General features: G+C 42.2%; 1 protein-coding gene across 3 annotated transcripts in view; it reads right to left on the bottom strand.

Moving 5' to 3' along the window:
* Positions 1 to 13,456, bottom strand: part of sptlc2b (serine palmitoyltransferase, long chain base subunit 2b) — a 35,309-nt gene extending 21,853 nt beyond the window's left edge. Inside the window, exons 1-5 of one of the 3 annotated variants that reach the window (XR_005130204.1) lie at positions 13,148 to 13,455; positions 1,447 to 1,641; positions 1,140 to 1,294; positions 848 to 996; positions 297 to 421 (exon numbers count right to left, since the gene is read on the bottom strand). Coding sequence is in view for 2 of the 3 variants with exons in the window: in XM_037537770.1 (XP_037393667.1) it covers positions 297 to 421; positions 848 to 996; positions 1,140 to 1,294; positions 1,447 to 1,641; positions 13,148 to 13,285 (762 nt within the window). In the remaining variant the exon portion in view is untranslated. Of the gene's footprint in view, positions 1 to 296; positions 422 to 847; positions 997 to 1,139; positions 1,295 to 1,446; positions 1,642 to 13,147 lie in introns of all 3 variants that reach the window. The other 2 variants (XM_037537770.1, XM_017684609.2) reach the window with 2 other exon arrangements.
* Between the last annotated feature and the right edge of the window lie 259 nt (positions 13,457 to 13,715).

Here is a 13,715-nt window from a genome sequence, read left to right as displayed (position 1 = left end):
CCAACAAATATTAACATACTGTAACAGGAAACTATACCAAGATGTCCTGGGGGGAAAAAATTCACATTTGTGAGCAAAATAAGTTACTCTGTGCAGGCCTGGGACAGGAACATGTGCGTAACAAGAATGTGACTTGCAGAGTGAAGTACAATAGTTGCTGAAACAGGAAGCTGAGGTGCCATGACCTATGTGAAGTCTATTTGAAAAGAACTGAGAAGGGTGAACTTAATGCATGGTAGAATTCTACAGGGTAGAAGTACAAAGAAAAGGGCAGCAAAGAAAAAAGGTATTCTTACTTTGCCTGCAAGAGTTGGAATATTCATTGAGTTGGTGGCAAAACCCATACCAAACACCATGGAGGACTCAACACCCAGGAATCTGGCCACTAATTTCTCAAGCTCTTCATGTTTGTCCAGATTTCCTTCAGGGGTTATAAGACACTATGCATAACTGAGACATAATATATTAATGATACCCATATAATACCCATAACACAATAATACCCATATCATAAATTCATACAACCTTAAAACCACATTCCAGGTTGATTAAGTCCAGTTCAGGGCCAAAAATATCGTACATTTATAGAACTTTAGGGTCAGAATTATTTAATTAATTTTGTTGATCTCAATTTGTAGCTATTAAACAAGCACGTTCCATAAATAACTTGAACACATAAGCACATAAATGTGTCAATTTCCTGGACATAGATTAAGCCTAATCTAATACTAAATTTCAGTGTCAATGAAAAATTACCATTGGAAATTTCTTTCAGTCTGGTTTTCCAGACTCTGGCTTAATCTCAGTCTGGAAAACCAGCCCAATATCTAAGAAGTGAATATATTACCTATCTCATGCCTTGTGCCACACACGCCCAAGCCGTACTTCATTGCGGCCTCTACTGCTGCATTTGCACAAAGACCAGAATTCTCTGCAAATCCCAGGTAGTTATAGGAGCCCATGTTGATAACATCAAACAACACTGTTCCAGTGTGCCTGTGGGAATACAATGAGGCTCTACCATTTGACAACAGAAAAATTTCTGCAACAATCTGAAATATAGGGCCATTGTCATATTAGCATTGACAAGGCTAATAATTGAAGACTTCAAACAAGTTAATAGTCATTTGTTTACTCACTTAAAAGTCCAGTTGTAATCATGGGTCACACGCTCCATAACATCCATCCTGGCCCCTGGCACACTGCATATTGGCCTGTTCCAGTTATCCCTGATCCTCATGTACAAATTCCTTGTGTAGAAGTTCTCAAAGTCCTGATACAAAGGAACAAAGTCCTGAAGACAAAGAAGATATTATGTGAAACATCTCAGAGCAAATTCATCCTTAAGATTTTTCTTTCTGTACCCTAATAAATTTGTTTCAACAAATCAAATGTGAATCAAATGCTAAAAAAAAGCTAAAAAAAAAAAAAAAACAGGTAATTCACCTTCTGCTCGTCTCTCTCCTTGGCCACGTGGCACTTCTCAAAATTCCAGTCCCGCAGAAAATCCCGCAGGTACCCAAAGAGAGTAAGAATGCCATAGCCCATGTACGTGAGCACAGCCACAAGCAGAGGTGTCTCCTCAAACGACTCCACAAATGGCTTATTGTAGACTGATGCATTGTGCCAAACATTGTGATTCTGCAAGCATTTCCAAAACAGAATGACAAACTGTGACAATATCCTAATTAAGTTAAAGCCAACACAATTGCACAAGTACAAACTGCATAACCCCTGGAGCCATATAAAATGTACATTAATGATCATGCCAGGTGTAGCATTTTTCCTTCACAGAAACCCAATCTAGCCTGGCACAAAGTAAGCATTGTGTAAGAAGAGCAAACTGAAATGAGAAGAACAGCAAACAGAAGGGGTAAAGAGGAAAAGACATAAACTGCCTGATTCTACAGTACTTGCTGATAAGGGTGGGCAAAAATAATACATCAGGATACCTCAAGACATTTTCAGAATACACAATATGCATAGCAATATTTAGTTATTTCTAAGATTTTAAAATAATTGCAATTAATAATAATAATAATAATAATAAAAATAATAACAACAACAATAACAATAAGAATTATAATAACCGCCAACTATACTGCTTTTATTCATCTTGCCCTATCCATTGCCTCCTCTACTTTCACACCAACCATCTCCATGTCCACCTTCACTACATCCATAAACCTTCTCTGAGGTCTACCTCTTCTCCTTCTATCCGGCAGCTCCATCTCCAACATTCTTTGCCCAATATATCCACTATTCCTCCTCAACACGTGTCCAAACCATCTCAACCTGGCCTCTCTGGCTTTATCTCCAAACTGCTCCACCTTCACTGTCCCTCTCATCTGCTCATTTCTAATCTTGTCCAGCCTTGTGACACCCAACAAATATCTCAGCATCTTCATGTCCGCTACCTCCAGCTCAGCCTCCTGTCTTTTAGACAGAGCCACAGTCTCCAAACCATACATCATAGCAGGACGCACTACTGTCTTGTAAACCTTCCCTTTCACTCTTGCTGCTATCCTTCTGTCATACATCAGCCCTGACACCTGTCTCCACCCACTCCATCCTGCCTGCACCCTCTTCTTCACCTCTTTTCTACACTGTCCATTGCTCTGGATGGTTGAGCCAAGATATTTGAAGTCATCCACCTTTACAACCTCTACTCCTTGCATCTTCACCTTTCCACCTGCCTCCCTCTCATTCACACACATGTATTCCGTCATATCTCTACTGACCTTCATTCCTCTCCTCTCCAGTGCAAACCTCCACCTCTCCAGATTCTCTTCCACCTGCTCTCTACCCTCACCACAGATTACAATATCATCTGCAAACATCATGGTCCATGGGGCCTCCTGCCTGACCTCATCTGTCAACCTGTCCATCACCATTGCAAACAAGAAGGGTCTCAAAGCTGATGCCTGATGTAACCCTACCTTCACCTTGAAACCATTTGTCACTCCAACTGCACACCTCACCACTGTCTCACCATCCTCATACATGTCCTGCACCACCCTAACATACTTTTCAGCTACGCCTGACTTCCTCATATAGTACCACAGTTCCTGTCTTGGCACCCTATCATATGCCTTCTCTAGATCCACAAAGACACAATGTAGCTCCTTCTGACCTTCTCTGTACTTCTCTACCAACACTCTCAACGCAAAAATTGCATCTGTGGTACTCTTTCTGGGCATGAAACCAAAGTGCTGCTCACTGATCTGAACCTCTCGCCTTAGCCTTGCTTCAACAACTCTTTCCCATACCTTCATGGTGTGGCTCATCAACTTTATACCTCTGTAGTTACTGCAGCTCTGCACATCACCCTTGTTCTTAAAATGGGGACAAGTACACTGCTTCTCCACTCATCAGGCATCCTCTCACTCTCCAGGATTTTGTTAAACAACCTGGTTAAAAGGTCCACTGCCATCTCTCCTAAACATCTCCATACCTCCACAGGTATATCATCTGGACCAACTGCCTTTCCATTCTTCATCCTTTTTAAAGCTGCCATCACTTCCACCTTACTAATTCTCTGCACTTCCTGATCCACTATCTCTCCCCCCATTGTCCTCCTCTCTCTCTCGTTTTCCTCATTCATTAATTCTTCAAAGTAGTCCTTCCATCTACTCAACACTCTCTGTTCACTCACTAGTACATTTCCCTCTCTATCCTTTATCAGCCTAACCTGCTGTACATCCTTTCCAGCTCTATCTCTCTGTTTAGCCAAACGATACAAGTCCTTTACTCCTTCTTTACTGTCCAGCCTCTCATACAGCTTATCATAGGCCTGAGCCTTTGCCACCATTCTTTTTGCTATGCGACTAGCCTCACGGTACTCCTTCCTACTTCCTTCATCTCTCTGGTTATCCCACTTTTTCTTAGCTGCCTTCTTCTTCTGAATACTCTCCTGGACTTCCTCATTCCACCACCAACTTTCCTTGTCTTCTTTTCTCTGACCAGACGAAACAGCCAACACATTCTTGCCAGTTTCTCTCACCACCTTAGCTGTATTTTCCCAGTCCTCAGTTAGCCAAGGGCCTGTTGCAATTTTTGAACTGCCTGCAACCATCCTCCTCCTTCAGCTTCCACCATCTAATATTTGGCTCCGTCTTCACTCTCTTCCTCTTCTTTGTTTCTAATCTCATTCTACAGACATCCACCCTATGCTGCCTTGCTACACTTTCCCCTGGCACCACTTTACAATCTCCAATCTCCTTTAGGTGGCATCTCCTGCTAAGGATATAATCCACCTGTGTGCACCTCCCTCCACTCTTGTATGCCCTCCGATCTTGTATGTCCCTCTTCTGAAAATAGGTGTTTACCACAGCCATTTCCATTCTCTTTGCAAAATCTACAACCATCTGACTTTCCGCATTTCTGTCTTTCACACCATACATACCCAGCACCTCTTCATCCCCTCTGTTCCCTTCACCAACATGTCCATTGAAGTCTGCACCAATCACCAATCTCTCCTCTCTAGGGACATCATCTACCACTTCATCCATCTTACTCCAAAATTCCTCTTTCTCCTCTAACTGACAACCAACCTCTGGTGCATATGAACTGACCACATTCAAAATCACACCATCAACCTCCAACTTCAGGTTCATGATCCTGTCTGACACTCTCTTTACATCAACACTTTTCCCAAGCTGTTCCTTTAGGATTATCCCTACTCCATTTCTCTTCCTCTCTACACCATGATAGAACAGTTTGAATCCACCTCCAATGTTCCTGGCCTTGCTTCCTTTCCATCTGGTCTCCTGAACACACAGAATATCTACCTTTCTTCTCTCAATCATGTCTGCAAGCTCTCTGCCTTACCAGTCATTGTCCCTATGTTCAGAGTCCCTACTCTAACCTCCACACTCCTGCCTTTCCTTCTCTCTCGCTGCCTTCTAATCCGCCTTCCTCCTCTCCTCTTTGATGGTCTTCGACCTACAGTAGTCCAATTTCCACTTCCAATCCGGTATGGCAAGCATATTTGTGATCCGCATGATAGTTTTGGCACAAGTTTTACGACGGATGCCCTTCCTGAAGCAACCCTCACCATTTATCCGGGCTTGGGACCGGCACCAGAAGTACACAAAGTACACCCCTAATGGCTGGTTTGTTGTACAAACTACACTACATCTAATTAAACAAGCCTAATTATGCACAGTTTGTGATTATACAAAATACTGCACAATATGCATAGAAAAGTGTATTATGATATAAATGATCACAATAATGATAAAATATAATTCTGCCCACCCCTACTTGCTGTAACCAAAATGTAAGGAGGGCCTAAGCAGATTGATCTGGTGGCCACATGCCCTCACATACTGCCTTATCAAATGCATCAAATGAAAGAGCTATTGAAGGGTAACATTGGTGTTGAATAACTCAATGTGATTAACAATCCAGTCAAGGACTATGAATACAAGCGAGTTCTGTAGAGCATGGCTTTCCAATATTCCTCTCCCTTCAGCTATAATCCATTTATCTCTCAGGCTAAATGAAACAAACTACTACAGGCCCTTCAGTCATTCATTAACCCACTCTTGTTACTTGGCAAATGCATGTGATCTATGTCATACTTCTCTCTGAAAATCACTACTGACTATCAACACACTTACTCGTGTTGGTAAAATGTGGGCTAAAACAAACAAATCGTATAGTTTTTCTACTGTTATAATGTGGAGCCAAGAGCACAGAAGCTGCTTTGAGTCTGAGTTCAGAAGTGCTCACTAGGATGCCCTCTGGAGGACACTCTGAGTTCTGGGGCTATGCAAAGAGGTAGGCTAATAACCCACACCTTGCGTGTTTCAGAGGTTCTCTAAAAGTAAACAAGCTTCAAGCACATATGCTCCCTTCTTCCCCTGAGAACAGAGGTTGTTCCCAAATGACCACTCCCATGAATAAGAGCATGCCATGAAGGGAGTGTCCAACAAAGTGCTTTACTCAAATTACATGACACAACCCAGACTAGTACTCTCTAAGCAGACACATCACGGAAACTCACCGCACAAGTGTGTATCGTGTAAATGATAAACACTAACAAGCTCTGGGCCTTACACTAATATTCAAATCTACCACGGTACAGTTAGTTTTATTTTGATATTCGGCATTTCTGCACTAATAACATTTGATCTGACTATGGTAGCCAGCAAAGACTTACATTGTCCTTCATGACAGTACATCCACAGAGAGTGACGCACACCTTTTCTTTTGCAGTTTGGGTGACCTTTAACATACCACTCTTTTGTGTTAATACCATAGAACTGAGACAAATTTTTCAATCGGAAGAAAAAGCATGCATTTCGAGACCACACCTACATCCATGCACACATGTTTGTTTTCCCCCAAATCGTTTCAGTGCATTGAAATACATATTTTATTGTTCACGCTTACAATAGACATCGTCAGACAATGAAACTTCAATAGCTCCAGAAACACTGTCTACACACATCTGATTGTGTTATTTGCTCTAAATTATGGTTAGAAATACAAACCACTTTAATTTTGAAAATGTACTCTAAATTAACCTGTAGCTAAAATGTACTTACCAATACTTGTCCTAACAGTATTGAGCCTCACCTGTAAAAGTGATATTACCTGTATACTGATATAGCTAGTTAGTTTGATGGCGGAGGTTCAGTAATCATCAGACTTTAGATCGAGACTTTAGATCGAGACCCTGCTCTAGCCACTGCCTGGCTCCATTGAGAGTAACTGAGAGCAACTGAGAGAGCATGTCACTGCGAGCAACTGATAGCGCGTCACTGCGGCAACATTTTGTGCTATTAGCTTCTAAATCGACCAAAAGCAGTAAGTAGCTGAAATATCATGGCTTCTGCTGGTTGTTTCATCTGTTCGGAGTGTGGCATGTTTAGTTTAACGCCCTTTTCCGCCTCTAGTGATAATGATAGTGGCTGTGTTTGTGCTAAGTGCCAGCTAGTTAGCTCTCTGGTGGAGAAAGTGGACCAGTTAGAGGTGCGCATCCGGGGGTTATTAAAGGATAGGCAGCAGGATTTAGCGTTAGCAGCTCCGGGTGCCTTAGGGAGAGTTAGTACCCCTTTGACTCCAAAGCTGTGTTAGAGCCCTCACAGCGGGGTGAATGGGTGACGACTCAGCGGTCTAGCTGGAAAACTAAGGCTAATACTAACGCTGAGGCCAAAGCTAGCCCACCGGAACACCACGCTCCTCCAATTCGTGTGTCAAACAGGTTTGCCCCGCTCAGTGAAACACCCACTGTGGTGCCTGTTAAAAATACTAGGTTATAGGAGACTCGATTCTCCGACACGTGAAGTTAGCTACTGCCAGCAGTAACGGTTAGATGTTTATCAGGAGGCAGAGCGCCGGACATTAGTGGCAACCTTAAACTGTTAGCTGATAAGAGAGATTCGAGGATAGTTATTCATGTAGGGGCCAATGATATCCATCTGCGGCATTCTGAGAGAACTAAGGGTAACATTAGAGAGGTGATTAAACAGGCCCTGACAATGTCCGATGCCATAATTTGCTCTGGCCCCATCTCAATGAGGCGCAGCGCTGAAGCCTACAGGCTTCACCCAAGATCAACTCTATTGAGACTGTGCCTTTGCCCCGAATTAAAACTAAATTTAATCATAGAAAAACTCAATCAGCCTATTAACACAACCTAATTAACAAATATCCATATTCTGATGATAGCACTAACACCTTAGATTCCTTTGAGGTCCTTTCTATTCACGTTACAAATCTGGTCACAAAAAAGAACGCATTTTCATTATTTAACATTTACAGGCCACCAGGGCCCTACTTTGAATTTTTAAAAGAATTTAGTGATTTCGCTGCAAACCTGGCTGTGTGCAACGATAAAGTAATAATTGTAGGAGATTTTAATATTCACTTTGAAAAGGTAGATGACCCATTAAAAAAGGCGTTTACCTCAATTCTAGACTCTATTAGTTTTACCCAAAATGTAACAGAGCCTACACACTACTGCAGTCACACGTTAGATTTAGTTTTGACACTAGGTCTCAACATAGACAAGCTTAATATCCTACCGTAAACCTCAGCAATCTCCGACCATTACTTAATTTCGTATGAGCTACGTCTTAGCCATAATATATTTACGTCCCCTCGTTATTCTACAAAGCGCTCAATAAAACCTTCTACTGCCCTACAATTTATAGAAAATCTGCCAGAGCTATCAACGCCAGTTTTCACCCAATCAGACCCAATGGAACTAGATTTACTAACCGATTATTTAGAAAATACCTTCCGATCCACTTTAGAAAATATGGCACCACTTAAAATAAAAAGAATAAGGCAGAAAAAGCTCGCCCCATGGTACAACGATAAAACCCAGACCTTAAAACAAACAGTTCAGTAACTAGAGCGGAAATGGCGACAAAACAAGCTGGAAGCGTTCCACTCTGCCTGGAAGGACAGCCTTATAGAGTATAGAAATGCTCTCACTAAAGCTCGCTCAGCATATCTGGCCTCACTGATTGAGAATAATAAATATAATCCTAGAGTTCTGTTTAGTGTGATTTCCCAAATCACAAAAAATCAGGCAGGTACTGAACCAGAAATCCCAGCCACTCTCACCAGTGAAGTTTTTATATGTGAGGACAAGGGACTGTGTGTCCGACATGGTGGTCTGTAACACAGGGGCCCCACAGGGGACGGTGTTAGCGCCGTTCCTCTTCACCCTGTACACAGCAGACTTCATGTACAACTCACCCAACTGCCACCTACAGAAGTTCTCTGATGACTCAGCGATCGTCGGCCGCATCACAAATGAGGACGACAGAGAGTACAGAGAACTGATTCAGGACTTTGTGGACTGGTGTCTGCGGAATCACCTACAGATCAATGCAGGGAAGACCAAAGAACTGGTGGTGGATTTCCGCAGGCGCACACATCCCCCTCCAGCAGTGAACATCCAGGGAATGGACATTGAAAGAGTGGACTCCTATAAGAACCTGGGTGTGCACCTTAACTGTAAACTGGACTGGTCAGACAACACAGCTGCACTTTACAGGAAGGGAAAGAGCAGACTCTACCTGCTCAGGAGACTGAGGTCATTTGGAGTGCATGGGCCACTCCTGAGGACCTTTTTCGACACAGTGGTGGCATCAGCCATCTTCTATGGAGTGGTCTGCTGGGGCGGCAGCATCTCCACTGCAGACAGGAAGAAACTGGACAAACTGATCCGGAGGGCCGGCTCGGTCCTGGGAACTCCTCTAGACCCAGTGCAGGCGGTGGGAGAAAGGAGGATGCTGAACAAGCTAGCATCCATGCTGGAGAACGACTCCCACCCCATGCGTGAGACTCTGGCAGCACTGGGCAGTTCCTTTAGTGACCGGCTCCTTCACCCCAAGTGTGTGAAGGAGCGCTATCGCAGGTCCTTCCTTCCTGCTGCTGTGAGACTGTACAACCAGCACTGCTCCCAGTAGACCACATACAATACAATATACTCAATACACAATACAATATACTCAAGACCACATACAATACAATATATTTCTAACTTGCCATTTATATCAAAGATCTTAGAAAAAGCTGTGGCCCAACAACTTAATTCATATCTACACAAGAACCATATATATGAAAAATTCCAATCTGGATTGGCCACATCACAGCACTGAGACGGCTCTAGTTGAGAAGAATGACCTTCTTCTTGCCTCTGATCAAGGCTACATATCCATGTTAGTGCTACTTGACCTCAGCGCAGCTTTCGATACAATAGACCACAATATTGTCCTAGAAAGGTTAGAAAACATGGTTGGAGTCACAGGGACAGCCCTATCATGGTTCCAATCTTACCTAACAGAACGTTATCAGTTCATGAAGGTAAGCAATTTACCTTCCAGTTATTCAAAAGTAAGATTTCGAGTTCCACGAGGCTCTATTTTAGGACCTTTATTAATTACTCTATACATGTTACCGTTAGGCACAGTTATAAGTAATCATGGTATTAACTTTCATTGTTACGTATACGATATGCAAATGTACATATCAGCCAAGCCTGATGACAAATACAGGTTAAAGAAAATGGAGGACTGTGTAAAAGACGTGAAATTCTGGATGTCACGGAACTTCCTCCTAGTAAACAGTAACAAAACAGAGGTTCTCCTTCTGGGTCCAAAATTAGCAAGAAATAAACTACCAGATTTAATTTTAAATCTTGCCGACTCTCCAGTTACACCTGGCTTAGTAGCAAAAAATCTCTGCGTCATAATTGATTCAGATTTATCGTTCGATCAACACATAGGCAGCATCACTAGGACAGCTTTTCTGCATCTTCGCAACATCGCCAAGATAAGAAATGCCCTATCCCTGCATGATGCGGAAACAATAGTACATGCCTTTATTACTTCTAGGCTAGACTACTGTAACGCACTACTGTCAGGATGCACGGGCAGGAATTTAAGTTTAAGCAAACTTCAACTAGTCCAAAACTCCGCAGCCAGGGTCCTCACTAAAACTAGAAAATTTAATCATATCAGTCCAGTGCTATCATCACTTCATTGGCTGCTTGTTAAATTCCGTATTGATTATAAAATTCTTTTATTGACATATAAAGCCCTACATGGGCTCGCTCCTGAGTACCTGCAAGACCTTATTTCCCATTATGAGCCATCACGACTACTCAGATCCCAGAGTGTTCGCTTATTAATAGTTCCCAGAATTCATAAGGCTGCAGCTGGGGGAAGAGCTTTTTCTTATACAGCCCCCAAACTCTGGAATGATCTTCCAGAAAATGTTTGGGACTCAGACACAGTCTCAATCTTTAAAACTAGGCTGAAAACTCACTTGTTCAGTTTAGCTTTTGGTAGGTAATGTTCCCCCTTAGATAAAGGCAGCAGATCCAGGGGTCCATGGACACAGGGAATTATAGTAAACTGAGACGCCCGAAGACTGCTGGGATAGGCTCCAGCTCCCCCCCGCGACCCTGACGGAGAAGCGGCTTGGAAAATGGATGGATGGATGGATGAGACGCTGGTGCTGTCGTCCCGCTGCTCGCACGCGGGCACTCAGGTTTGTGGACGGTGGAGTGCTCTGTTTCAGAGTGCTCTCGTGTCTGTGTCTCCTTCTGGTTCTCTCCTTTTATCTAAGCTGTCATAGTCAGATCTGCTGGAGTCATTAACCACACTCTGTAAATGTTTACATCCCCTGTTTTACGTACAAACTAAAACTAATTCCCTCTCCCTGCTTTTTTTTCGAGTATACAATCGCCCACACGTCCGGCCGGACACTGAAGAATGATTGACTGTTGAGCCCTCCTGCTACCCACTTCAGACCAGCTGCCCACGCCACAGCCACCACCACCTGCCTTGGACTAGCTGCCCACCCTACACTGATGTTCTCATAGACTCCTAGCTATTCCTACTACCAATACTACTGCTATTAATATTAGTAGTATAATCACTTGTAGGTAGTTTGACCAGAGGAGGATGGGTCAGGGGGGAGCCTGGTGAGCCTGGTTCCTCCCAAGGTTTCTTCCTCAGTTCTGAGGGAGTTTTTCCTTGCCACTGTTGCCCCTGGCTTGCTCGCCGGAGGGTTTTTACATTTTTACACTCTTGTTAAAACTCTGTCTTTTCTGAAATTCTGTGAAGCTGCTTTGTGACAACATCCATTGTAAAAAGCGCTATACAAATAAATTTGATTTGATTTCACTTCTAAAATTTGCCATCTAAAATGTTTGTTTGAAAAATGAGAGTGTAGAAAAGAAAATGTCTTATGTAAGTGGATCAAAATGCAACTTAAAAGTCTTTTAAATACATCAAACACTCAGAGTTAGATTTATGTTATTTGTCCACTTTGAATTTCGATAACATTTTAAACATTCAACATTTAAATCAGCAGTGTCTGGTGCAGATAATTTTCAGTGATGACACACAAACTTTGGACATTGCACAAAAGTCGTGTATGACTGCTGAAACTTAACTGCACCATACACAATTGTGTGTAGTGTTGTGTGTAATACAGCAGAAATGCTATTGAAATTCAAAAATTTACAAAAGTTAATAAAAAGTAGTTACACAATTATATCCAAGAGCTAAAGGCTGACATCTCGCTGCACCATACAAAGCTGTTTTTAATGTTGTATACAATGCAGCAGAAATATTATTGAAATTCAAAAAACATTAAAAATTTATACAAATGTTACAACATTATATCCAAAATCCAAAGACTATGCATTGTCGCTGACACATCACTGCACCATATACAGCTGTTTTTAGTAATGTATATAATATTACTGAAATATTCTTGAAATTCAAAATACATAAAAATTTATAAAAAGTAGTTTTGTGGGTATATCCAAAACCCAAAGGCTGTGCATTATTGCTGATACATTGCTGCACCATATTCAGTTGTTTGTAGTGTTGTATATACTGCAGCTTAAATATTATTGAAATATGTGTTGTATATTGTGTATGTTTTGTATACTGAAATAAACAAAGAGTGGTAACAGGTTAAATGTCACCCAAACTGCAAAAGAAAAGGTGTGGCCGTACTGTCATGCATATGTAAGTCTTTGCTGACTACCATAGTCCGATCAAATGTTAGTTACTAGCGCTGAAAAGACGAATATCGAACTGAACAGCGGTCTTAAACCTGACCATTCAAAATGTTGCTGGTTATTATACTGGTCATTGAGAAATGTAGCTTACCTAATTCAGGCTACTTACATTTAGTTAACAGGAGACAAATAATACATAATTAAAAAATGTAAAGGCAAACTGGCAAAAACTGTAAGTGTTGAATGAATTACATAATCATGACTTGAGGTGGACAAGTTGACGAGGTGTAACTTACTTGTCCCACGAATTCATTCTCTATCGTCAAAATGAACAAGCCACATCGCAAACACAAGTGATTTGCAACATAACCGAACTTAGTGTTCAAAACAAACACTACCCTACCACACCACACCACGGGGGCGAACATTACTGTACAGTTTTAGAAAACGCTTAAGTATTGTGGGCACATTTTCAGAAAGATTTTTCAAATGTGTATTTGAATTTGAAACACGCATAGAAACCCACATACTTGCTTGGAGAAAACCGTTTAAATGCTCTCTGGAATACAGCGTTTCCGGGTTGGCTTAATAACTCAAATACACACACTTCTCCTGAACTCTTGCTGACAGTCAGGGCCTCACCTCCTGGGGACGACGGCATTTCTGCTGTTGGAATAGGCAGTGTGTTTTCACGAAGCCATTCCTTCCTGGTTTTTTGCCATTACTAGTCCATAGACAAGTCTCTCCATTCAAAGGTTTGCTGGCGGTGCTTTCCGTCATGTTGATCGGCTGTTCCGCTATGGTCACACAGCGCTCCCGTTTCCTTGCGTAATTATCATGTTATGAATAGCACCTTCCTATTCGTCACCACCGCCGCCTACGCTGACAAAGTAGATTCAGAGCCGGTTTATGAGGAGCCTGACCACACCTTATTCCTCCCGTTAATCAAAAACAGGACGGCACATCAGCAGAGGGCGCCCTCAATGAATGGGAGTAAAAGGAGCTCAACGGCTAAAAACGAAAAGTTAAAATAGTTCCTAATCACTTTAATTTTAGAAAGTAGAAGGGTGTATTTCACTAAAAAGCAAAGAAAACTCACTTATATGTTTCCTTTTTTCTACAGCAAACGGGTTTTGGGCAGCAGGAGGCGGGCTTTACTGCTAGAGCGTGATGATTGATTGGGGAGCGGAGCAGCTCATTGGCTGATCGT

The sequence above is a fragment of the Pygocentrus nattereri genome, chromosome 4, assembly GCF_015220715.1.
Source record: "Pygocentrus nattereri isolate fPygNat1 chromosome 4, fPygNat1.pri, whole genome shotgun sequence".
Classification (NCBI taxonomy): Eukaryota; Metazoa; Chordata; class Actinopteri; order Characiformes; family Serrasalmidae; genus Pygocentrus; species Pygocentrus nattereri.
This window is presented reverse-complemented; position numbering and strand designations above follow the sequence as displayed.